The following is a 24745-nucleotide window of genomic DNA, read 5'->3' as shown; positions in this document are numbered from 1 at the left end:
GAGTGGGAGACTCTTCTAGACTGTGAGCCCACTGTTGGGTAGGGACTGTCTCTATATGTTGCCAACTTGTATTTCCCAAGCACTTAGTACAGTGCTCTGCACACAGTAAGCGCTCAATAAATACGATTGATGATTGATTGGGAGATGAGAAAAAGTGGGGCTTAGTCTGGGAAGGTCTCTGGAAGGAGATGTGTGCCTTCGTATCTTTCCACATGAAGCTTTCGTGACTTTTGGATGGCAGAGTAACCCACAGGCCTGTCCTCGGCCACAGACTCCCAGTTTTCCGCTGGGTTGTAGCTTTGGTCTCACTGTGACTTTAAAGCACTTTTTTTTGATGGTATTTACTAAGTACTTATTAAGCACCAGGCACTATACTAAGCACTGGGGTAGATACGAGCTAATAATAATAATAATAATGGCATTTGTTAAGCGCTTACTATGTGCGCAAAGCACCGTTCTAAGCACTGGGGAGGATACAAGGTGATCAGGTTGTCCCACTTGGGGCTCACGGTCTCAATCCCCATTTTACAGATGAGGTAACTGAGGCCCAGAGAAGTTAAGTGACTTGCCCAAAGTCACACAGCTGACAATTGGCGGAGCCAGGATTTGAACCCATGACGTCTGACTCCAAAGCCCGGGCACTTTCCACCGAGCCACGCTGCTTCTCTATAATGATGGCATCTATTAAGCACTTACTATGTGCAAAGCACTGTTCTAAGCGCTGGGGAGGGTACAAGGTGATCAGGTTGTCCCACGGGGGGCTCACAGTCTTCATCCCCATTTTACAGATGAGGTAACTGAGGCCCGGAGAAGTGAAGTGACTTGCCCAAAGTCACACAGCTGACAAGTGGCGGAGCCGGGATTTGAACCCATGACCTCCGACTCCAAAGCCCGTGCCCTTTCCACTGAGCCACGCTGCTTCTCTGCTAATCTGGTTGGACACCACCCGTGTTCCAATTTTACTGATGAGGGAACTGAGGCACAGAGAAGTGAAGTAACCGGCCCATCACATGTCCGACGAGTGGAGGAGCGGAATCAGAACCCAGGTCCTTCCGACTCTCAGGCCCAGGCTCTATGCGTTGGGTCCCATTGCTGCCCCTGCTCTCTGGCTTAGGTTAGCCACAGGTGCCTCAGGAGTTTGTGAACACTTAAGTGCTCAAAATTCCCCAGTGCCCAATTTTCCAAAGCCCGATCCACCACAGCACCGATCAACTTCTAGACCGTGAGCCGACACGGCAATGGGAAACGTCACCCGTCGCCCTATTTATGCAGGAGATTTTTACTTTCTCGTTTCATTTAAGAGAAGCAGCGTGACTCAGGGGAAAGAGCACAGGCTTTGGAGTCAGAGGTCATGGGTTCAAATACCGGCTCCGCCAATTGTCAGCTGTGTGACTTTGGGCAAGCCACTTCACTTCTCTGGGCCTCAGTTACCTCCTCTGTAAAATGGGGATTGAGATTGTGAGCCCCACGTGGGACAACCTGATCGCCTTGTATCCCCTTCCTTCCTCTCCCCCTCGTCCCCCTCTCCATCCCCCCATCTTACCTCCTTCCCTTCCCCACAGCACCTGTATATATATATACATATATACAAATATATATATATAAATATATATATATAAATATATATACTTACATATATTTATATACATAAATATATATGAATAAATATATAAATATATATAAATATATAAATATAAATATATAATAATATATGATATAATAATATATGATATATAAATATATATATGCAAAAATAAATATATATACAAATATATATATATTTGTACATATTTATTACTCTATTTATTTTACTTGCACATATCTATTCTATTTATTTTATTTTGTTAGTATCTTTGGTTTTGTTCTCTGTCTCCCCCTTTTAGACTGTGAGCCCACTGTTGGGTAGGGACTGTCTCTATGTGTTGCCAACTTGTACTTCCCAAGCGCTTAGTACAGTGCTCTGCACACAGTAAGCGCTCAATAAATACAATTGATTGTATCCCCCCAGCACTTAGAATAGTGCTTTGCACATAATAAGCGCTTAACAAATACCATCATTATTATTATTATTTGTTCTCTGGTATTTATTCCAGCTCTCAGACGTGTGGATATTTTCCTGCCTTCCCTCTGGAGCATGGGCAGGGAATGGCTCCCTTCTTTCTGCTCTAGACTGGGAGCTCCTTGAGGGCAGGAAACTTGTCTCCCAACTCTGTGGTCTTGCACATCCCCAAGCGTTTAGTACAGCGCTTGGCACACAGGAAGAGCTCGATAAATACAATCGATGATGATGCTCTTTGCCAAGCCCTTAGTACAGTGTCATTGCAGCCAGGGGGCATTTGATAGATACCCTGACTACTGCCACTCCGTAGAATCAGCCATCGGTGGGCACAGCAAGTTATAATAATAATAATGATGGCATTTATTAAGCGCTTACTACGCGCAGAGCACTGTTCTGAGCGCTGGGGAGGTTACAAAGTGATCAGGTTGTCCCACGGGAGGCTCACAGTCTTCATCCCCATTTTACAGATGAGGTAACAGGCACAGAGAAGTGAAGTGACTTGCCTAAAGTCACACAGCTGACAATTGGCGGAGCCGGGATTTGAACCCATGACCTCTGACTCCAAAGTCCAGGCTCTTTCCGCTGAGCCACGTTGGTTCTCAAACAAGGTGATCAGGTTGTTCCACGTGGGGCTCACAGTCTTAATCCCCATTTTACAGATGAGGTAACTGAGGCTCAGAGAAGTTAAGTGACTTGTCCAAGGTCACACAGCAGACATGTGGCGGAGCAAGGATTCGAACCCATGACCTCTGACTCCAAAGCCCATGCTCTTTCCACTGAGCCATGAAGCTATCTGAAGGTGGTGGCAGGGATGTGGAGGCCAGAACTCGGGATGTAACGGATAGAGGCCGGGCCTGGAAGTGAAAAGGTCGTGGGCTCTAATCCACGCTCTGCCACTTGTCTGCTGTGTGACCTTGGACAATTCACTTGACTTCTCTGTGCCTCAGTGACCTCATCTGGAAAATGGGGATTAAGACTGTGAGCCCCACATGGGGCAGGGACCGTGATCAACTCCATTTGCTTGTATCCACCTCTGCGCTTAGTATAGTGCCTGTCACACAGTAAGTGCTGAACAAATACTACTATCATTATTAGACTGTAACCTTGCTGTGAGCAAGGAATGTGTCTGTATTGTAATAATAATAATGATGGTATTTGCTAAGCGCTTACTATGTGCCAAGCACTATTCTATTTATTTTATTTTGTTATTATGTTTGGTTTTGTTCTCTGTCTTCCCCTTTTAGACTGTGAGCCCACTGTTGGGTAGGGACTGTCTCTGTATGTTGTCAACTTGTACTTCCCAAGTGCTTAGTACAGTGCTCTGCACACAGTAAGCGCTCAATAAATACGATTGATTGATTGATTCAAAGTGCTGGGTTAGATACAAGCCAATCAGGTTGTCCCACGGGGGGCTCACAGTTTTAATCCCCATTTTACAGATGAGGGAATTGAGGTACAGAGAAGTGACTTGCCCAAAGTCACACAGCTGATAAGTGGCAGAGCCGGGATTAGAACCCACTACCTCTTGACTCCCCAGGCACTTACTACGGCGTTCGGCACAAAGAAAGTGCTCAATAAATACAATCTACTGGCTGAGAGGAGGGGGGTGGGAAAGGGAGAGGAAGCCAGGGGACATTGAGGGGGAGAGAGGAGGCCCCGGAAAAGTCGGGGGGTGGGAGGGTCTCTCCTTGACCCCCTCCAATCTGGCTTCCGTCCCCTACACTCCACCAAAACTGCCATCTCAAAGGTGATTAATGACCTCCTTCTTGCTAAATCCAACGGCTCCAACTCTATCCTAATCTTCCTCGACTTCTCAGCTGCCTTCGACACTGTGGACCACCCCCTTCTTCTCAACACGCTATCCAGCCTTGGCTTCACAGATGCCGTCCTCTCCTGGTTCTCCTCATCTTTCTGGCCGTTCATTCTCAATCTACTTCGCAGGCTCCCCCTCCCCCTCCCATCCCCTTACTGTAGGGGTTCCTCAAGGGTCAGATCTTGGTCCCCTTCTCTTCTCTTTCTATAGTCACTCCCTCGGTGAACTCAACTCATTCACTCCCATGGCTTCAACTATCATCCCTACGCTGATGACACCCAAATCTACATCTCTGCCCCTGCTCTCCCTCCCTCCCTTCAGGCTCGTGTCTCCTCCTGCCTTCAGGCCATCTCCATCTGGATGTCTGCCCGCCATCTAAAACTCAGTATGTCCAAGATTGAACTTATCTTCCCTCCCAAACCCTGCCCTCTCCCTGACTTTCCCATCGCTGTTGACGGCACTACCATCCTTCCTGTTTCACAAGCCTGCAACCTTGGTGTCATCCTCGACTCCGCTCTCTCGTTCACCCCACACACCCAATCCATCACCAAAACCTGCCAGTCTCACCTCCAGAACCTCCCCAAGATCCAAACAGCTACCTTGCTGGCTCAATCTCTCATCCTGACCCGACTGGATTACTGCATCAGCCTCTTCTCTGATCTCCCATCGTCCTGTCTCTCCCCTCTTCAGTCTATACTTCACTCTGCTGCCCGGGTCATCTTTGTGCAGAAACGCTCTGGGCATGTCACTCCCCTACTCAAAAATCTCCAGTGGCTGCCACTCAATCTACACATCAAGCAAAAACTCCTCACTCTCTGCTTCAAGGCTGTCCATCACCTCGCCCCCTCCTACCTCACCTCCCTTCTCTCTTCTACAGCCCAGCTCGCAACCCTCCGCTCCTCTGCCGCAAATCTCCTCACCGTACCTCGTTCTCGCCTGTCCCGCCGTCGACCCCCAGCCCACATCCTCCCCCTGGCCTGGAATGCCCTCCCTCTGCCCATCCGCCAAGCTAGCTCTCTTCCTCCCTTCAAAGCCCTACTGAGAGCTCACCTCCTCCAAGAGGCCTTCCCAGGCTGAGCCCTTCTCCTCTCCTCCCCATCCCCCCCGCCCTACCTCCTTCCCCTCCCCACAGCACTTGTATATATATTTGTACAGATTTATTACTCTATTTTTTTACTTGTACATATTTACTATTCTATTTTGTTAATGATGTGCATATAGCTTTGTTTGTTCTGACAATTTTGACACGTCTACATGTTTTGTTTTGTTGTCTGTCTCCCCCTTCTAGACTGTAAGCCCATTGTTATAGGGACAGTCCCTATATGTTGCCGCCTTGTACTTCCCAAGAGCTTAGTACGGTGCTCTGCACACAGTAAGCGCTCAATAAATACTATTGAATGAATTGTACTAAGCGCTTGGGAAGTGCAAGCAGGCAACACATAAAGATGGTCTCTACCCAAAAACATGAATGACACCACCTCAAAGCATCAGAAAGGGCGTCCGATCGCTCTTCTGCTGCCTCTTTGAAAGCTCACTGACAGGGTGACACTGTTGAAGCTAAACGTGATTTGCTTTTTTTTTATTAGAAAAAATACTCAGGCAAGTTCTACAATCATCTGTCAATTATGAATGACTTACAAGGACATGAAGCAATAAAATAAAAAATACAGATACAAACTATATATATATATATATATATATCTGAAACACTTCTATTTGGCAATTTCATAACAAATTCAAAATAAGAACAAAGGAGATTGCAGGTTACTTTATAGGTATAGAATAAAGCAGTAGATGAAGTGCTCAAGCAAAAGAAAAAAAAACCCAAAATATAAAAGAAAAACACACTTTTTTTTAAATAAAAAGTCACATTGCTACAGCGCGCATGAATAATACCCTTATCAAACAACCGTTCCAGAATGTCTTACATTAGTGGTGCTTTTTATTTGCACTTCATTTCATTCCATGATCCCCAAGTCTCACGTTCTCATGAATCCTTAACCCTTCGGAACCCAGCAAGTTCCCCTGGGTCACCGGCCCGTGGGTGAAACCTCTCTTGAATCCCAGCCCCTTCCATTTTGGGCCCCAAGAACCACACCTCAATTTGCCCAGGTTGGAAAAAAAAATCCCTTGTCGGAAAGAAAATCCAACCAAAAAACAAAAACCAAGGAAAAAAACAAAACAAAAACGAAACAAACAAACAAAAAACCCACCCAAAAAACCCGCTGGCCCGTCTGTTCAGAGCCGCTCAGGGAAACTCCTCATTTCGGGAAGATCTCTTGGCAGTTTGACTGCATAAAACCATGTACTTTACCATCAGTCGGGCCTTCCGACAGTCAGTAACTGCTTTCACCGATTTCAGTCACTGTCATAAAACGAGTGCCCTAAATTATATGCCCGGAAGGATGTTTGATGTGTTTTGTTCTTACGCCAGACATTAACAGTAGCAGTACATAGTCCTTTAAGTCTGCAAAAGACATTTATTGTTAAGGAAGGTGCTTTATTAACAAACCCTCTGGCAGCACTACTGAATTACAATATCCTTCAATATTATTTCTACCATAATATATACATTTTTACCTTTCATGCCTCTAGAAAAACATCTACAGTACGTTTCATAATATAAAAATATATTACAAATCTGCTGGATTATTTACAAGCAATGGTCTATTATCTCTATGCAACATTTCTGTCTCCGTACAAGACTAACGAGTTACACAAATTTCTATTCTGCAATTAAAAAAAAAAATAATTATTATTCCATATGGCTCCTTGCTTGCCAAAGCAAGAAAATGATTTCATTTTCCTTTTCAAAAACCAACTTTGGTGCATAAAGGATTTGATTTCCAGAATCTTTTTCTTTTAAAAAAATAAAATACAATTTTCTCAGCTCGAGAGACTAAATTCAGGAACGAAACCAATCGAACGCTCTTTCGCAAAAAAAAAAAAAATCTTCTAGGCTTATAAACGAAAATAAAATATCCAAAGCAATCCAATGGCTGGAAATAGAGGTTTTTCAAAAACCGTTAACAGATTCATTAGAAAAGTCAGTACTAAAACATATTCTACTCCGTGAGTAAACCTTAGTTCCCCCAAACGGTGACTGGGTAGACACTCTGCCAACTCTTTAGACGTTGCAACCGGGCTAATTGCGATTATTCGACACTCGGGAGTTGGCTCAAATAACCCCCCGAAACGGTTATTGGAGTGCTGAAAGAGAATGGAGAGCTAGGCGTGGCCACGGACCACATCCATCGATCGAAGCGATTGAGTGACGAGACCCTCCCGAGATCGCACTTTTAACCATCGCACTTTTAACCTCCAGGTGCCATGGACGCCGTCAGGGCCGAAGACCTCCGCTCCTCGGCAAGGGGAGGTCTCACCTTTGAGCGGGGGGTGACCATCTGTCCTTTTCGTCCGAAAAGAAACACTGTAGTAGTTGCTCCAGGGGAGGGGTGGTGTAAAGCGGTGAGCCTGAAGTTTGCCGGCCAAGGGATTTTCCCCGATCTCCCGTTATCTCATTCCTTGAAAGGGTGGATACTTCAGTGGCACATCCGTCTACCCCACCGATGCCTCGATTTCCTTCACACGACACTCACGCTGAACATAAATATGCTCTAAGGACTGGCGGTGGGGGGTGAGGGGAAGGAGGAGGAGGAAGAGTCCAAGGGGGCGGAGATCAACGTGCAACTTGAGTCCTACGCCCTTGTCAGTCACCAGGGTTGCAAGGGTTCCCCGCTTGCTGGCTTTTGTTGTTCTTCTTGTTTTACCTCTTCAACCTCTTCTGTGGCATGGTTCTGGGAGAGGGGAGAAACAGAGACACAGAGAGAGAGGCAGAGATAGAGAGAGATAGAGAGAGACAGAGAGAAAGGTTTGTTTTGGTTTAATTCAAGGGTCTTTCTTCAGTTGACATTCCGACGGCAATCTAAAAACTGTATCCCCGGCACCTAAGGTTGTTTCCGACCGCGGGACGGACCGACAACGGGGGGTCGGGGGTCAGGCAGGTTGTGGAGCTGGGCCCACCCCCCAACCCCGCGGGGCTCAGGGGAGGCAGTGAGCCGCCCCTCCCCTCCCCGCACACGTCTCAAGAGGGACTGGAGACGTGTTGGCGTGTCTTCAGGCCCTACTGAACAACCGTGTTTTCTCCAAGGGCCTTTTGTCTGCTGCTATTCCCGCAGGCTTGGCTCCTTGTTGTTCATTTGCCCACTGGTTTGTCCAAGTTTATTTTCTTATGGCATCTATTAAGCACCTATGCGTCAAGCACTGTTCTAAGCGCCGAGGTAGGTACTGTTTAATCACATTTGGATGCAGTCCCTGTCCCACGCGGGGCTCACAGTTTGAGCAGGAGGGAGAACAGGTATCCCCCGTTTTACGGTGGAGGAAAGTGAGGCACAGAGAAAGGAAGCATCTTGCCCAAGGTGGCAAGCAACTGGCAGAGTCAGGATTACAACCCAGATCCTTCTGACTCTCAGGCCTGGGCGAGATCTCCACTAGGCCATGCTGCTTCTCCACTTTTCTGCCAAAGACGGTAGGGCAGGGCCAAGGTGGGCGGGGGAGGGCAACTCCCAGACTCAGGCTCTGAGCTCGGATACAGGGAGGTTCCGTTTCGGCACCTTGGGAAGTCTCCTTCCAAATCTCGGGGAACTGTCTGTGCGTATTTTACTCGGAGCGTTGGCACCCAAAATGCTGAGCGGTGAAAACGGAAACCCAAATGAGCCGGCGGCTTTTAAACGCTTTCTTTCAGCCTCAGTAACTCAGAGTACCCTCGAGCCTGTCAGCTCATTAAGGGCAGGAAACATGTCTGCTAATTCTGTTGCGCTGTACTCTCCCAAGCGCTCGGGACCGTGCTCTGCACAGGGTAAGCACTCCCTAAATCCCCTCGATTGATGGATTCTCGGCGAGCGTTAGAATGAGCAGAGGCAGACCCCGGAGTGGGATGACAGAGAGGCGTTGGCTGTTATGTGGGAAACCAGAGGCTACATTTCAGAATCGTCTGTGGCCGTCCCCGCTCCGTTTGCTCGACCAGAGAGGCCGGTGGCACCAAAAGCAGTGATGAGGGCGAGGGAGGCGTTTCGACACGGCCCATTTCCCACACCGAACTCCAGACACGTATCCCAACGTGTACTCTGCCTGAACCCTCCTGATTCCGAGGGGACCCCACTGCCCTCCTGGAGGGGCACGGCGGGACTCTCGCCACCCCGCCATCCTGAGGTGAGACAGGCCTCCCGGGGGGCCGTCGGACCAGTTTCCCCCCACAGAGGGACTCCTGGTCTGAGAGGGAAGGGCCACTGCCGTCTCCTCCCTGTTTTACACGCGAGGAGGCCGAGGCCCAGAGGGGGTGGCCCCTTACCCTAGGTCACCCAGCAGGCCGGGGACGGAGCTGGGGACGGAGCCCGGCTCTCCGGACCCCCGGTTCCGGGTGTTCTTTCTTCCCTCCGGGTGCCTCCGACACCCGTGGGTGGGCAGAGGCTCTGTGAAAGTGCAGAGTGCTAAGCTGGTATCGGTCCTTTCGGGGCCGGGGGTGGGGGGTGCTGCCCTGAAGGAGCCCAGGTTGATCCGGGCCCGGGATGACCGCTACGTCAAACGCAGAGGCGTGCCTAGCATCCTGCCATTTGGGACGCCCGCAGAAGGCCCGGGAGAAAACGAGTCATCCTAGAAGGAGGCGAGCACTGGCGGCAGAGAAACAACCATCCCAGCAGACGTGTCCGTCCCCCACAGGCCGGCGTCTGAGCGGCTCTCCGCCTTCGAGGGCAGGCTCCAGGATTCCCGTTTCTCTGGCCGCTCACCCAGGCAGTCTGGGAGGCGTTTCTGGGGTCACGCTCCGGGAGGGCGAGACGGAAGGAGCTACAGAGCCTCCGGCCATCAGAAGAACCGGGTGAGCGGAGTGGTCCGAATGCGGTCCCCCGAGCTACTGGGGGGATTCCCGTGTGTCGTCCTCCCTCCGTCGGCTACCTCAGATCCCGCCGACTGGGCTGGAGGAAAACACCTTTCTTTTTTGTAAGGGGGTGTGCTCCCTCGGAAATGTTTTCGGCTACCATAACCAGTTACCCAGCCTCAGGCAGGGGCCGGGGGGAGGGGGGCGTCTGACAGGCCCGGAGCCCAACGCCGGGCCGGAGAAGACGGCCGGGGGGCTTGGGATCTCCAATGATCAGCGACTGCCGCTTCGGGCTCACCCCCGAACACGGACGTGGTATCTACGGCGCCCCTCTCCCAGTAGCAGCCGGCCCGACCTGGAGGCCGCGGGACCGTGGCCAAGCGACGCTTGAGGGGGCCGGGGGGGGGGGGGCTGACGACGGAACATGAAATAGTCAAGAGAAATGGGGACTGAAGAAAATTGGTATACAAACCAGCATGTGGTCTTAACAGAAGTGATCTTTCAGGATTCCACTGTATGTACTTCTTTTACTAGAATTTCTGGACACCAAGCACAAAAAAGTAAAATACACTCGGTAAATACACACATTCCCTGGGTCTCGGCAACTCGACGTGTCGGTGAGGGGGTGGGGGGGACGGGGGGGGGCAGGGGACGTGACTTCGGGACGGGCCGAGGCTCGGGGGGGCCCCTACGCCGGGCCCACCCCCCGGACGCCGGGCTCCGGGAGCGCGGGGAAGCTTCGGTCCGCGGTCGGCAGAGGGAGGGGTAGGAAATGAGACGTTACCTGTAGATGTTGGGGTCCAGAAGCAAGGCGGTGTCTTTTGGGAGCTTTGATAAATGAACTACTTTAGTTTTTAGCTGATGGCGCTCACTCTCATTAACCCATACATCAGGCAGACTATGAACAAATGAAATAAATACATTCAAAATGATAATCCCTGGTCTCGCTGCCACGCTGGGGGGGGCGGGATCAAACGCTCTCCTGCTGGGGTTCCCGCTAGCCCTTGGGGAGGGGAATGCCTTGGGATCGGCAGGCAGCAAAACTGGTTTTCCCTGGCAGGGCCGGAGAGGCCGGCCGCGGACGCAAACCCTGAACTCGACGATTCCCCGTCGGCGAGTGAACACGACCCGCTCCTGGAAAATTCCTCAATCTGGACGTGACCGGTCCCCTCTGGACAGTGAGCTCCCTTGAGTCTATGAGCTTGTTGTGAGCAGGGAATGCGCCTGCTTATTGTCAAACTGTACTCTCCCAAATGCTCGGTACAGTGCTCGGCACATGGTAAGCGCTCAATAAATACGACTGGATGAATGAACGCCAAGGGGCTACTGGAGCAGCTGCCCTCCGCCAGATTTGGCTCTCTTGTTTCCAGCAGCAGTCTGGCCGCCCCCCTCGGGTGAATCTCCTTCTGGTGTGTGGTCCACGTGGCCCACCCCTCCCGCTGGAGCCCGGGACACTTGGGAGATGCCCATTCGACAGCACCAGCAGAGACGACTGCCGCAAGCCGACTTTCCCAGAAGCAGCTAGCCTGAGTGTAGTATGGGCCTACAGGCGGAGGGGTGGGGTGGGGACACCTCCTGCCATAACAGGGGACCGTCCCCGCCCTCAACCCCGCTGGGTGTAGGCCCCGGAAGCCACTCACCCCAAAAGCCACACTTGCTATCAGAAGGGGTGTCAGGAGAGCGAGGAGGTGGGGTCCCGGGAGGGTCGCCACTAGCTTTGCTGGACAGTGCTTGTCGCCAGCGGGCACGTGGAGGGCCACGACTAACCTCTTGCGGGGTCCTCTTGCGGGGTCTCTCCCCCAGCCCCTCCCTGAATTGCCCCGTGGCTTACGAGGGCCAAATGGCAGGGCCCACAGGGGTCTCCGGGCCCAGCAATGCCCATGAGGGGAACGCCCAAAGAATTCACTGGAACGGCTCCGGAAAAACCTGGGGCACCGGGGGCCCAGAGGGGGCCACAATCGCACCCACCACTGGGGACCGGGCAGTCGGTCTTTGAGCCCTCTTCCCCCTCCACCCTCACCTGGCACTCAGAACTGCCAGACTCGTCACATTTCCACCATCTCCACCCTCACCAAAAGATAAATACATAAAAATACCCCCCCCAGAATAATGCTTGGGTCTGAAGCCCTCGGCCGAGGAAAGACAGATGGGAAAGAGCTTGGCTCCACTGAGGAGAAAAGCTTTTTGCCTGGCTCCGACTCCAATCTGTACTCCGAGCTTGAAACTCTAAGCCCAAGTGATGCCGCAAACGAGGAAACACACTCTCTCAACTGCTGCTGACAGACACCTCTGAACAAAACGACAAATACTCACATGTCTTCTGGCATCCAGTGAAGTAGAAGTTTGATTTTCCCAGACTCTTCTTTTCTCTTGGCTATTACCTAGAAACGAACAGCGCTGCTTTTAATCACTATATACGCTCTGCAAATATTCTTCTTTTTGGAGGTGGGGGGGGCGAGGGGGCAAATTCCCTTTAAAGACGCTGATTTTCCACGATGTTTTCAGAGCTATTTTTTTTGACTCACTGGAAACTGTCACTTTCCTAATGCGTGTGCTGGTTTTTTGGGGAGACCGACGCCTGTTTGATTATTGTAAATTTGCCCTGATGATGAGGGTGGAAAAAAGAGACGGATCAAAGTGAGACTCGTAAGACGGGGCCCTCGGGCCTGGGTGAGTACTCTGCCTTCTTTCTTTGCTGGAACCCAAGAGGAGCCGTGGACTGATCTGAAGGACGTGTGGCCTCGGGGGCCCTCGGACACCCTACCCCCTGCCCACCAGCACACTCACCTCCCGGGCAGCATTCCCGGGGCCCTCTTGCTTCCTTAAGCCTCCAGGCCCGGGCGGGGAAGAGTAAAGAGAGCCCAAGGGCTGACTGCTCTGGCCAGCTGGCCGGTCAGCGCCAATCTGAGAGGAAACCCAGGCTTCCTCCCAGACGGCTGGACGACAGCCGGAAGGGAAAACCTCATCATCGCGGTCCCGGTCAGTGCTCGGCTGTCTGCCCCTTGACTAACTTTTCTGTCTGATCACGTTCTCCCCGGAATCCTGCCACGAACAAACCCAGTCTTCCTTCTGAAGACATGGACGGTCCAACGAAACGCGTGGAGAGGGCAGCATTTCTGACCGTCCGTGTCTGTGGAACCTCGCTCCTGAACAAAACTTAGTGAGCGGCGGGCTGATATTATTAGAGAAGCAGCATGGCTCAGTGCAAAAGAGCCCGGGCTTTGGAGTCAGAGGTCATGGGTTCAAATCCCGGCTCCGCCACATGTCTGCCGTGTGACCTTGGGCAAGTCACAACTTCTCTGAGCCTCAGTTACCTCATCTGTAAAATGGAGATTAAGACTGTGAGCCCCACGTGGGACAACTTGATCACCTTGTATCCACCCCCAGCGCTTAGAACAGTGCTCTGCACATAGTAAGCGCTTAACAAATGCCATTATTATTATTATTATTATTATTATTATTATTATTATTATTACCCCTGCCCTTGACCTAGGCTTCCCTCCCAGGATTCCACTGGGCAAACTCGGCTGCATGAAAGAGAATCAGGTCAGGCAATCCACCCCAGCCCCTACGGGGGAGGGATCTGACCACTTTCCCACTTCGATTCCTTCTCATTTCGGGGATCCACCAAACGAGAGGGGGTGGCAGGCGGGGGGCCGGGGGCCGGCGGAAAGCCCGGAAGCCGGTGGGCGGGCTGACCCAGAGGCTCCAGCCTCCTACTTGCCCCAGGGCCCCAGGTCTCCAGCCCACCTGTCCGGGCCTCACCCTCGTCAGATACTGATGTGGATGGGGAGAAGGTTCTAGCCTAGTTCTTGCCTATTTTAGCATCTATTATTACTTTATTGGTATTACTCACAATTATTATTATTGTTTTATAATTTTAGTGTTTATTTAGGAAGCAGCACAGGCCCGGGAGTCAGAAGGTTATAGGTGCTAATCCCAGCTCTGCCACCTATTGGCTATGTGACCTTGGGCAAGTCACTTCACTTCTCTGTACCTCAGTTTCCTCATCTGTAAAACGGGGATTGAGACTGTGAGCCCCACATGGGGCATGGACTGTGTCCGAACCGATTTGCCTGTATCCAACCCAGACCCAGCGCTTAGTACAGTCCCTGGCATGCAGTAAGCACTTAACAAATACCAGAATTATTATCAGTGTCTGTATCCCCTGCTAGACCACCCAGGTCCTTGAAGGCAGGGGGGTCTTGGCTTCTTATTCTATTGTAGATCCCCAAACTGCTTAGTATAGTGCTCTTCAGAGGAAGCAGCTTGGCCTAGTGGATAAAGCATAGCCCCAGGAGCCAGAGGACATGGGTTCTAATCCCACTTCCTCCATTTGTCTGCTGGGTGACGCTGGGTAAGTCACTTCACATCTCTGTGCCTCAGTTCCCTCAACGGCAAAATGGGGATTCAATCCCTGTTCTCCCTCCTACTTGGACTGTGAGCGCCGTGTGGGAAGGGGACAGCATTCACTCTGATTAACTTGTATTTACTCACCACCTAGAACAGTGCATGACAATCAAAGAGTGCTTATAAGCGCTCAATAAACCAACGGCAATCAATCGTATTTACTCAGCACTTTGTGCAGAGCACTGTCCTTCCCTTTTAAAAAAACACCCTAATTTCTCCACATTCGGTTCAAATCTTTTCTGCTCCTTTGGTCTAGGACATTATATTTAACGTGCATGGACCTTCCCTGAGTCTTTCATTAACGAAGGAAGGCCTAAACACTCAACACCTGAAAGTACGTCAGCGTGTCTAAAATGATTTGCCGAGAGCCACGGAAACATCACCGAGGGATTGATACCTCATTTCCCTTCTGGTTAAGACCCGTGAGCCCCACGAGGAACAGGAACTGTGTGAGACCTGATTACCTACCTATCTACCCCGGCGTTTTCAACACCTAGAAGCCACATAACCTACAGAAGCAGTGTGGTCCAGTGGCTAAAGCCTAGGCCTGGAGTCAGAAGCATCTGGATTCTAATCCCGGCTCCACCATTTATCTGCTGTGTGATATCGGGCGAGTCACTTCACTTCTCCGGGTCTCGGTCCCCTCATCTGGAAAACGGGGATTCGGACTGAGAGCCCCACGTGGGACAGGGACGGTGTCCAACCTGATTAGCTTATATCTACCCCAGCGCTTAGAACGGTGCTTGACAAAGTAAGCGCTTAATCGATGCCATCACTATTATTAGCAGTCAGCACTTAATTAATTCATTCATTCATTCGTATTTATTGAGCACTTACTGTGTGCAAAGCACTGTACTAAGCGCTTGGGAAGTACAAGCTGGCAACATAAATAATAAATAATTAATAGAAACCATAATCATCATCGTCATCATTAAAGCTACCCTGCTACCAAGCAGGACTTCTAGAAAGGGAAGTACAAAGTGGGGATTAAGACTGGGAGCTCCGTCGGGGCACAGACCCTGTTCAACCCGAGTATCTGCCCCAGCGCTTAGAACAGTGCTTGACACATAGCAAGCGCTGAACGAGTACCATAATTATTATTAAGTCGAAAGACAAAGGAACTGGGATCACTTAAAGCCAAAACGAAGCAACGTTATCCGGCCCAGACATTTCCAGAAGTGGGTTCGGGGACTGGGATCAGTTTTAGACTGTGAGCCCACTGCTGGGTAGGGACTGTCTCTATATGTTGCCAACTTGTACTTCCCAAGCGCTTAGTACAGTGCTCTGCACACAGTAAGTGCTCAATAAATACGATTGATGATGATGATGATGATCACTTAAAGCCAAAACGAAGCAACGTTATCTGGCCCAGACATTTCCAGAAGTGGGTTCGGGGACTGGGATCAGTTTTAGACTGTGAGCCCACTGCTGGGTAGGGACTGTCTCTATATGTTGCCAACTTGTACTTCCCAAGCGCTTAGTACAGTGCTCTGCACACAGTAAGTGCTCAATAAATACGATTGATGATGATGATGATGATCACTTAAAGCCAAAACGAAGCAACGTTATCTGGCCCAGACATTTCCAGAAGTGGGTTCGGGGACTGGGATCAGTTTTAGACTGTGAGCCCACTGCTGGGTGGGGACTGTCTCTATATGTTGCCAACTTGTACTTCCCAAGCGCTTAGTACAGTGCTCTGCACACAGCAAGTGCTCAATAAATACGATTGATGATGATGATGATGATCACTTAAAGCCAAAACGAAGCAACGTTATCTGGCCCAGACATTTCCAGAAGTGGGTTCTGGGCAGACGCATTCGAGACCAGAGGCTCCATGCCTCCCGGCCTCTCCCGAGCTTAGTTCAGTGCTCTTTTAGACTGTGAGCCCTTTTAGACTGTGAGCCCACTCTTTTACACTGTGAGCCCACTGTTGGGTAGGGACTGCCTCTATATGTTGCCAACTTGTACTTCCCAAGCGCTTAGTACAGTGCTCTGCACACAGTAAGCGCTCAATAAATATGATTGATGATGCTCTGCAGACGGTAAGCGCTTGATCACTACCCCTGAGGGTTGGATGGATGGACTTACGGTGCTGTGGAACACGACGCTGTGGCCCTTGCCTAGGCTCTCGATGTGAGCGGAGAGGTTGAAGCAGATGGCTCGGTGGCGGATGGCATCCAGCGTCTGGGCGTCGAAGAAGTCGTGGGGCCGAGCTGGAAGGGGAGCCCCGCCGTCAGAGCGAACCCTCGCCCCGCACCCCGGGAGGGCCGGCGGAGGCTCTCCGGTCTACCCTCCCGCCCCAGGTGCCCATCGGCGTGGTCATCGAGACCCCTCCCCAGATCGGAAGCGGGCCCGACAGGGCGATGCCTCTGCCTCCTCAAAAACCTCCAATGGCTCCTCAAAAACCTCCAATGGCTACCGATCAATCTGCGCATCAAGCAGAAACTCCTCACCCTGGGCTTCAAGGCTGTCCATCCCCTCGCCCCCTCCTACCTCACCTCCCTTCTCTCCTTCTACTGCCCAGCCCGCCCCCTCCGCTCCTCCACCACTAATCTCCTCACTGTACCTCGCTCTCGCCTGTCCCGCCATCGACCCCCAGCCCACGTCATCCCCCGGGCCTGGAATGGCCTCCCTCTGCCCATCCGCCAAGCTAGCTCTCTTCCTCCCTTCAAGGCCCTGCTGAGAGCTCACCTCCTCCAGGAGGCCTTCCCAGACTGAGCCCCTTCTTTCCTCTCCCCCTCGTCCCCCTCTCCATCCCCCCGTCTTACCTCCTTCCCTTCCCCACAGCACCTGTATATATGTATATATGGTTGTACATATTTATTACTCTATTTATTTATTTATTTATTTATTTATTTTACTTGTACATTTCTATCCTACTTATTTTATTTTGTTGGTATGTTTGGTTCAGTTCTCTGTCTCCCCCTTTTAGACTGTGAGCCCACTGTTGGGTAGGGACTGTCTCTATGTGATGCCAATTTGTACTTCCCAAGCGCTTAGTACAGTGCTCTGCACATAGTAAGTGCTCAATAAATACGATTGATTGATTGATTGATTGATTGACAGTCGGCTCGTTATGGGCAGGGAACGTGGCCCCCAATTCAGTTCTACTGTCCTCTCCTGAGCGCTTAGCACACTGCACGCGCTCTGTAAATACCACTGAGTGACGGGCTGACTGAAAGGATCCGGGACCTAGAATCCCCAAATGGCAAATGAACCTGAGGAACCCTGGAGTCCCAGGAAGAAGGGAGCAGAGCTCTAACCCCATAATAATAATTATAATAATACTAACCATTACGGTGCTGTTAAGCGCTTACTATGTGCCAAGCACTGTTCTAAGCACTGGGGTAGATACAAGGTAATCAGGTTGTCCCACATGGGGCTCACAGTCTTGATCCCCATTTTACAGATGAGATAACTGAGGCCCAGAGAAGTGAAGTGACTTGCCCAAGGTCACACAGCAGAGGTCTAGTGGATAGAGCACAGACCTAGGAGTCAAAGGGACCTGAGTTCTAATCCTGGCTCCGCCACCTGCCTGCTGGGAGACCTTGGCCTCGCTGTTTCATTTCTCTGGGCCTCAGTTTCCTGAAAAATGGGGATTCAAAACCTCTTCTCCCGCCCATTTAGACTGTGAATCCCATGTGGGAAAGGGACTATGGTCCAACCTGATGGACTTGTATTTACCCCAGTACTGACAAAAGTATTTGATACATAATAAGCGCCTAAAGACCACAAAATAAGTGGTTCGGCCTGGTGGATAAAGCATGAGCCTGAGAGCCAGAGGACCTGGGTTCTAATCCCACCCGCACCACTCGCCTGCTGTGTGACCTTGGGCAAGTCATTTTACTTTTCTCCATGCCTCAGTTTCCTCAGCTGCAAAACGGGGATTCAATACCTGTTTTCTCTCCGACCTGGACTGTGAGCCCTACGTGGGACAGGGCCTGTATCCGGCCTGCTCGACTTGTAAAATAATTGAGGTATTAAGTGCTTACTGCATGCGCTGGCGTGGAAATAAGGACTGGGTCAGGTTTGATGCAGTCCACGTCCCACATGGGGCCCCCAGTCTTAGTCCCCATTTTACAGATGGGGTCTAAAGAAGTGAAGTGACTCGCCCAAGGTCACGCAACAGAGAAGTGGCAGAGCCGGCAATAGAACCCATGACCTTCTGCCACCCAGGCCCATCCTCTATCCACTATGCCACGCCGCTTCGTGGATCTTCCCTAGTGCTTAGAACAGTGCTTACCTCCCTCTTACCATCTTACCTCCCTCCCTTCCCCACAGCACCTGTATATATGTTTGTACATATTTTTTTACTCTATTTATTTATTTAATTTATTTGTACATATCTATTCTATTTATTTTATTTTGTTAGCGTGTTTGGTCTCTGTCTCCCCCTTTTAGACTGTGAGCCCACTGTTGGGTAGGGACTGTCTCTATATGTTGCCAATTTGTACTTCCCAAGCGCTTAGTCCAGTGCTCTGCACATAGTAAGCGCTCAATAAATACGACTGATGATGATGATGATGATGATGCTGGACACATAGTAAGCGCGTCTTATTTAAGTACCACTTAGGTACCGTTAAAAAAAAAAAGCAGCTTACAATCCAGGACTAAGTACAGCGCTTGGTATGTTATTATTACTACTCAAATTCTGGGGCCGCGGGGAGGAGGAGGAGGAGGAGAAGGGGGTGGAGGAGGAGCTGAGACAGAGCAGTCCGTGGAAGCGAGGCCGGGGCGGCGAGGTGAAAATGCTTACGTAATGAACGTCGCCGCTTGTTCTTCAGCTTCCTCCTCTTGTTGATGCCGGCTTTGGAGGGCGACTCCTCTTTGGCCTTGGGCTGGCTGGACACCTTGGAGGAGTTCTGCTGGCTGAAGTGCGTGGGCACGTGGCGGGCCAGACCGCCCTGCGACGCGAAGCTGGCGTTGCACCCTCCCACGACGCACTGCGTCCACACAGGGCGGGAGAGAGAGGGAGGGAGAGGGAGAGATGCGTTTGTCTGAGCGCCCGTGGGGGACCCTTGCCTCCCCCGGGGTTTACGGCAAGTGGCAGCGTGGCTCAGCTTCAAGAGCCCGGGCTTGGGAGTCAGAGGTCATGGGTTCAAATCCCAGCTCCGCCAACTGGCAGCTGTGTGACTTTGGGCAAGTCTCTGGGCCTCGGTGACCTCATCTGTAAAATGGGGACGATGACTGTGAGCCCCACGTGGGACAATCTGATCACCGTGTATCCTCCCCAGCGCTTAGAACGGCGCTTGGCACATGGTAAGCGCTTAACAAATGCCATCATTACAGAGAAGCAGCGTGGCTCAGAGGAAAGAGCACAGGCTTGGGAGTCAGAGGTTGTGGGTTCTAATCCCAGCTCCGCCATTTATCAGCTATGTGACTTTGAACAAGTCACTTCACTTCTCGGTGCCTCAGTTACCTCATCTGTAAAATGGGGATGAAGACTGTGAACCCCCGTAGGACAACCTGATCACCTTGTAACCTCCCCAGCGCTTAGAATAGTGCTTTGCACATAGTAAGCGCTTAATAAATGCCATCATTATTATTATTATTATTATTCTCGGTGCCTCAGTTACCTCATCTGTAAAATGGGGATTAAGACTGTGAGCCCCACGTGGGACAACCTGATCACCTTGTATCCCCCTAGCGCTTAGAACAGAGCTTTGCTCATAGCTAGCACTTAACAAATACCATCATCATTACTATTATCCCTGTCCCAGGTGGGGGCTCACGGTCTCTACCCCCATTCTGCAGATGAGGTAACCGAGGCACAGAGAAGTGAAGTGGCATGCCCCAGGTCACACAGCAGATAAGTGGCGGAGATGCAATTAGAACCCATGACCTTCCGACTCCCAGGCCTGTGCTCTAACGACTAGGCCACGGGATGGGTCTCTACAATAATGACGGTATTCGTTAAGCGCTTACTATGTGCCAAGCACTGCTCTAAGCACTGGGGGGATTCAAGATAATCAGGTTGTCCCATGTGGGGCTCACAGTCTCAATCCCCATTTTGCAGATGAGGTACCCGAGGCCCAGAGCAGTTAAGTGGCTTGCCCAAAGTCACACAGCTGACCAGTGGCGGAGGCAGGATTAGCACCCATGACCTCGGACTCCCCAGGCCGGGCTCTTTCCACTGAGTGACGCTGCTTCTCTCCAAGTCACTGAGCTCCCAGGTCTGGTGGCTTCGGTTCTTTCTAAGGTGCACGGCTTTCGTTTCCGTCCCAGATATTCAGTGTCTCCGGGCTGGGCCGTTCCGGGGAATCTTCCTCGGTTGAGCGGGCCGGCCCTTGAGGCTCGGCTAGACTCAGGTCTGGGCCAAGGACTTGGGTTCTAATCCCCACTCTGCCAACTGCTGGCTGGGTGACCTTGGGCGAGGCACGCCACTTCTCTGGACCTCAGGTTCCTCAGCTGTAAAATGAGTATTCAATACTCGGAGAAGCAGTGTGGCTCAGTGGAAAGAGCCCGGGCTTGGGAGTCAGAGGTCATGGGTTCGTATCCCAGCTCCGCCGAATGTCAGCTGTGTGACTTTGGGCAAGTCGCTTAACTTCTCTGTGCCTCCGTTACCTCATCTGTAAAATGGGGACAAAGACTGTGAGCCCCATGTGGGACAACCTGATCACTTTGTAACCTCCCCAGCGCTTAGAACAGTGCTTTGCACATAGTAAGCGCTTAATAAGTGACATTATTATTAATGTCTTTTAGACTGTCTAAAAGACTGTCTAAAAGACTGTCACAGTCTTTTAGACTGTGAGCCCACTCTTTTAGACTGTGAGCCCACTGTTGGGTAGGGACTGTCTCTATATGTTGCCAATTTGTACTTCCCAAGCACTTAGTACAGTGCTCTGCACATAGTAAGTGCTCAATAAATACGATTGATGATGATGATGATGATTATTATTATTATTATTAATACCAGTTCTCCCTCCTACTGAGACTGAGAGCCCCATGGGGGACATACGCCACGTCCGACCTAATTCATCTGTACCTACCCCAGCGTTTAGAACAGGGTTTAGAATACTGTAGCCTAGTGGATAGATTGCAGGCCTGGGAGTCAGAAGGACCTGGGTTCTAATCCTGGCTCCATCACTTGTCGGCCTTGTGACCATGAGCAAGTCCCTTCACTTCTCTGGGCCTCAGTTACCTCACCTGTAAAACGGGGGTTAAGACTGTGAACCCTATGTGGTACCTTCTACACTGTGAGCCCACCTTCTAGACTGTGAGCCCACTGATGGGTAGGGACCGTCTCTTCATGTTGCCAACCTGTACTTCCCAAGCGCTTAGTACAGTGCTCTGCACACAGTAAGCGCTCAATAAATATGATTGATTGATTGATTGATTACAGGGGAATATGTCCAACCCAATTAACTGGTATCTTATCCCAGAGCTTAGAAGAATGCCTGGCCCACAGTAAGCACTTAATACCATAAAAAAGAAAAAACCCTCTACCCCTTGCTTGCTAGGTGACCATGTCCATGTCACTTCACTTTCTTGCGCTTCACCTTCCTCATACAATAATAACAATGGTATTCGTTAAGTGCTTTATAAATGCCAAGCAATGTTCTAAGTGCTGGGGTAGATAGAGGGTAATCAGGTTGTCCCACGTGGGGCTCACAGTCTTCACCCCCATTTTACAGATGAGGTAACTGAGGCACAGGGAAGTGAAGCGACTTGCCCAAAATCACACAGCTGACAAGTGGCAGAGCCAGGATTAGAACCCACGTCCTCTGACTCCCAAGCCCGTGCTCCTTCCATGAAGCCACGCTGCTTCTCTTATAAATAACTGTTCTCCCTCCTACTTGGGGCATGAGACCTATATCGGACAGGGGCCATGTCTGCTTAGTACAATGCTCTGCACACAGTAAGCGCTCAATAAATATGATTGAATGAATGAATATATTTGCTTAAATTGTACCTCTTGTAGCTCTTAAAGTGCAGTCACTTTATCAATCAATCAATCAATCGTATTTATTGAGCGCTTACTATGTGCAGAGCACTGTACTAAGCGCTTGGGAAGTACAAATTGGCATCACTTTAGGACCTGTTGTCCTTCCTGCATGGACTGTGAGCCCCATGCGGGACAGGGCCTGTGTCCAATCAATGAATCAATTCATGGTATTTATTGAGCGCTTACTATACACAAAGCACTATACTAAACGCTGAGAGTCCCGTCCAATCTGCAAATATATCATTTCTATCCCAGTACCTGCCACAGTGTTTGGCACGCAGTAAGCACTCGAACAGCACAAATACTAGGATGATGATCAGCCTAAATTTGGGTTTTTCCAGAAGGTGGCCGCTCTCCTTCGACCGCTACGACCTGCCCCAGTTTCCCCACTCCCCTTCTAGCACCTCCTCTTCGCTCTCTTTGCCCGGTTGGGAGAGGGGCGGAAGGGCTACAAAACACCCCTCTTGGGCAATGATTCTTTAATTGTATTTTTTCCCCCCAAGATTGGAGCTTCTGTCCAGACCCTTCAGCATAATCGGGGATACGACATTCCTATTTCAGCCGAACAGCCGGATCCGCTTGAAAACCCCAGGCCTGGAAACTCGCCAACGCTCGCTCCATCAGATTCACGGACCCGACGAAGCCCGTGATCACTCCGTGCAAATACGCCCGAGGGACTGCGTTTTTAGGGGGAGGGGAGCGGAAGGGCGGGGAGACGGTCGCTTTTTAACGCCTCTGCCACACTCGGCCCTGGGTTCTAGTCCCGGCTCAGTCGCTTTGTTTCTCTGGGCCTCAGTTCCCTCACCTGGAAAATGGGGATTAAGACTGTGAGCTCCCATGTGGGACAGGGACTGTGTCCAACCTGATTACTCCAATCTGCCCCAGTGCTTAGTACAGTGCCTGGCACATAACAGATGCCATAAAAAAAAAAAGAGAGAGAGGGAACCACGAAGCAGGTACTTTTCCCATGGGAACCAACGAAGACCTCCGGGCAGCTCAGGATGACTGGGTTGGTGGTTGCCTTCAGTTGTCCGGGGGTGGGGAAGAGGGGAGCCTGCTGGGGATTTGGCAAGAGGGGAGAAGCCACCCTTGGAGTGGCTCACATCAGGCAGGGCCTAGGGATTGAACAGCATTTCATTCATTCACTCAATCATATTCATTGGGCACTTACTGTGTGCAGAGCACTGTACTAAGCGCTTGGGAAGTACAAGTCGGCCACATATAGAGCCAACAACGGGCTCACAGTCTAGTGTGGTCCAATGGACAGAGCCTGGGCCTGAGTCAGACAGACCTCTCATCCTGGCTCCACCACTTGTCTGCTGTGTGACCTCGGGCAGGCCATTTCACTTCTCTGGGCCTCAGTAACCTCAGCTGTAAAATGGGGATGAAGACTGTAAGCCCCATGTGGGAAAGGGGCTGTGTCCAACCTGACTGGCTGGTATCTACACCAGCGCTTAGTACAGTACCTGGCACGTTGGAAGTGCTTAACAAATACTATTAAAAAAAGGTGAGATTCTACTCGGGCCAGATGACTCACATGCCGGGGACCCCCGGAAAGGGGGTTGTGGGGGTCTGGTCTCCCCCAGGCTTCGAGGGGGCTGCAAGGAGGACCGAAGAGACCTCCTGCTCACATCCCCTATCGACATCCCATCCCCAAATAATAATAATAATAACAATAATGTTGGTATTTGTTAAGCACCTACTATAGGCAAAGCACTGTTCTAAGTGCTGGAGAGGTTACAAGGTGATCCGGTTGTCCCACGGGAGGCTCACAGTCTTTATCCCCATTTTACAGATGAGGTAACTGAGGCACAGAGAAGTGAAGTGACTTGCCCAAAATCATCCAGCTGACAACTGGTGGAGCCGGAATTTGAACCCATGACCTTTGACTCCAAAACCCGGGCTTTTTCCACTGAGCCCCGCTGCTTCTCCCCAACTTGCCAGAAATCCCCAAGCACAAAGGGAAATTGCCATCGTAAGCTCAATCCTCAATCGTATTTATTGAGCGCTTACTATGTGCAGAGCACTGTACTAAGCACTTGGGAAGTACAAATTGGCAACATATAGAGACAGTCCCTACCCAACAGTGGGCTCACAGTCTAAAAGTGGGCTCAATGTGGGCAGGGACCGTTTATATTGCCATATTGTTCCCGAAGGAAATGTCCCTCGGGTCGGTTCTGTTAAACAGGAGTCCGAGGGGGAGGATAAACATTCCGGCACGCTCTTAAAACCATCCGACATCCTGTTCTGCGGATGCGGATGTTCTGCGCTTGGGGGGCGTCCGAGCTTCGCCAGTTTGGCACCAAAGCATCCCAACGCTTCGTCAATGAAGCGCGAACCCCCGGCACGTTGCCAGGGGGGCTTACCTTGAAAGGTTTGTCTCCACTGTGCGTCAGCATATGCCTTTGCAGCCAACTCTGACTGGTGGAGGGAGTGTTATACACTTTACAGCCTTTCCACAAGCAGACGAACACCTGTTGAAACAAAACCCAAGGGCTGTGAACGTTCATCCTTACCGGCCCGGGAAAGCTTAACCGCTCAGCTACATCTCGGCAATCGTTGGAACGGAATATCTTTCAGACCCCTTGACTCTTGGAGCGGAAAACAAACGCTGACCACTCCCATCTTTTCCGTGGATGGAAC

At 50.8% G+C, this 24745-nt stretch overlaps 1 protein-coding gene across 1 annotated transcript in view; it reads right to left on the bottom strand.

Moving 5' to 3' along the window:
- Nucleotides 1-5435: 5435 nt before the first annotated feature.
- AEBP2 (AE binding protein 2) overlaps nt 5436-24745 on the bottom strand; it is a 62199-nt gene continuing 42889 nt past the window's right edge. Inside the window, exons 4-9 of the mRNA XM_038765393.1 lie at nt 24469-24576; nt 18914-19100; nt 16246-16370; nt 12061-12128; nt 10532-10645; nt 5436-7669 (exon numbers count right to left, since the gene is read on the bottom strand). Coding sequence (XP_038621321.1) covers nt 7639-7669; nt 10532-10645; nt 12061-12128; nt 16246-16370; nt 18914-19100; nt 24469-24576 — 633 coding nt within the window. The 3' untranslated portion in view covers nt 5436-7638. The remainder of the gene's footprint in view (nt 7670-10531; nt 10646-12060; nt 12129-16245; nt 16371-18913; nt 19101-24468; nt 24577-24745) is intronic.

The sequence above is a fragment of the Tachyglossus aculeatus genome, chromosome 2, assembly GCF_015852505.1.
Source record: "Tachyglossus aculeatus isolate mTacAcu1 chromosome 2, mTacAcu1.pri, whole genome shotgun sequence".
In the NCBI taxonomy this organism is placed as follows: Eukaryota; Metazoa; Chordata; class Mammalia; order Monotremata; family Tachyglossidae; genus Tachyglossus; species Tachyglossus aculeatus.
Note: the sequence above shows the minus strand (reverse complement) of the source record. Positions and strands in the feature narration are given on the sequence as shown.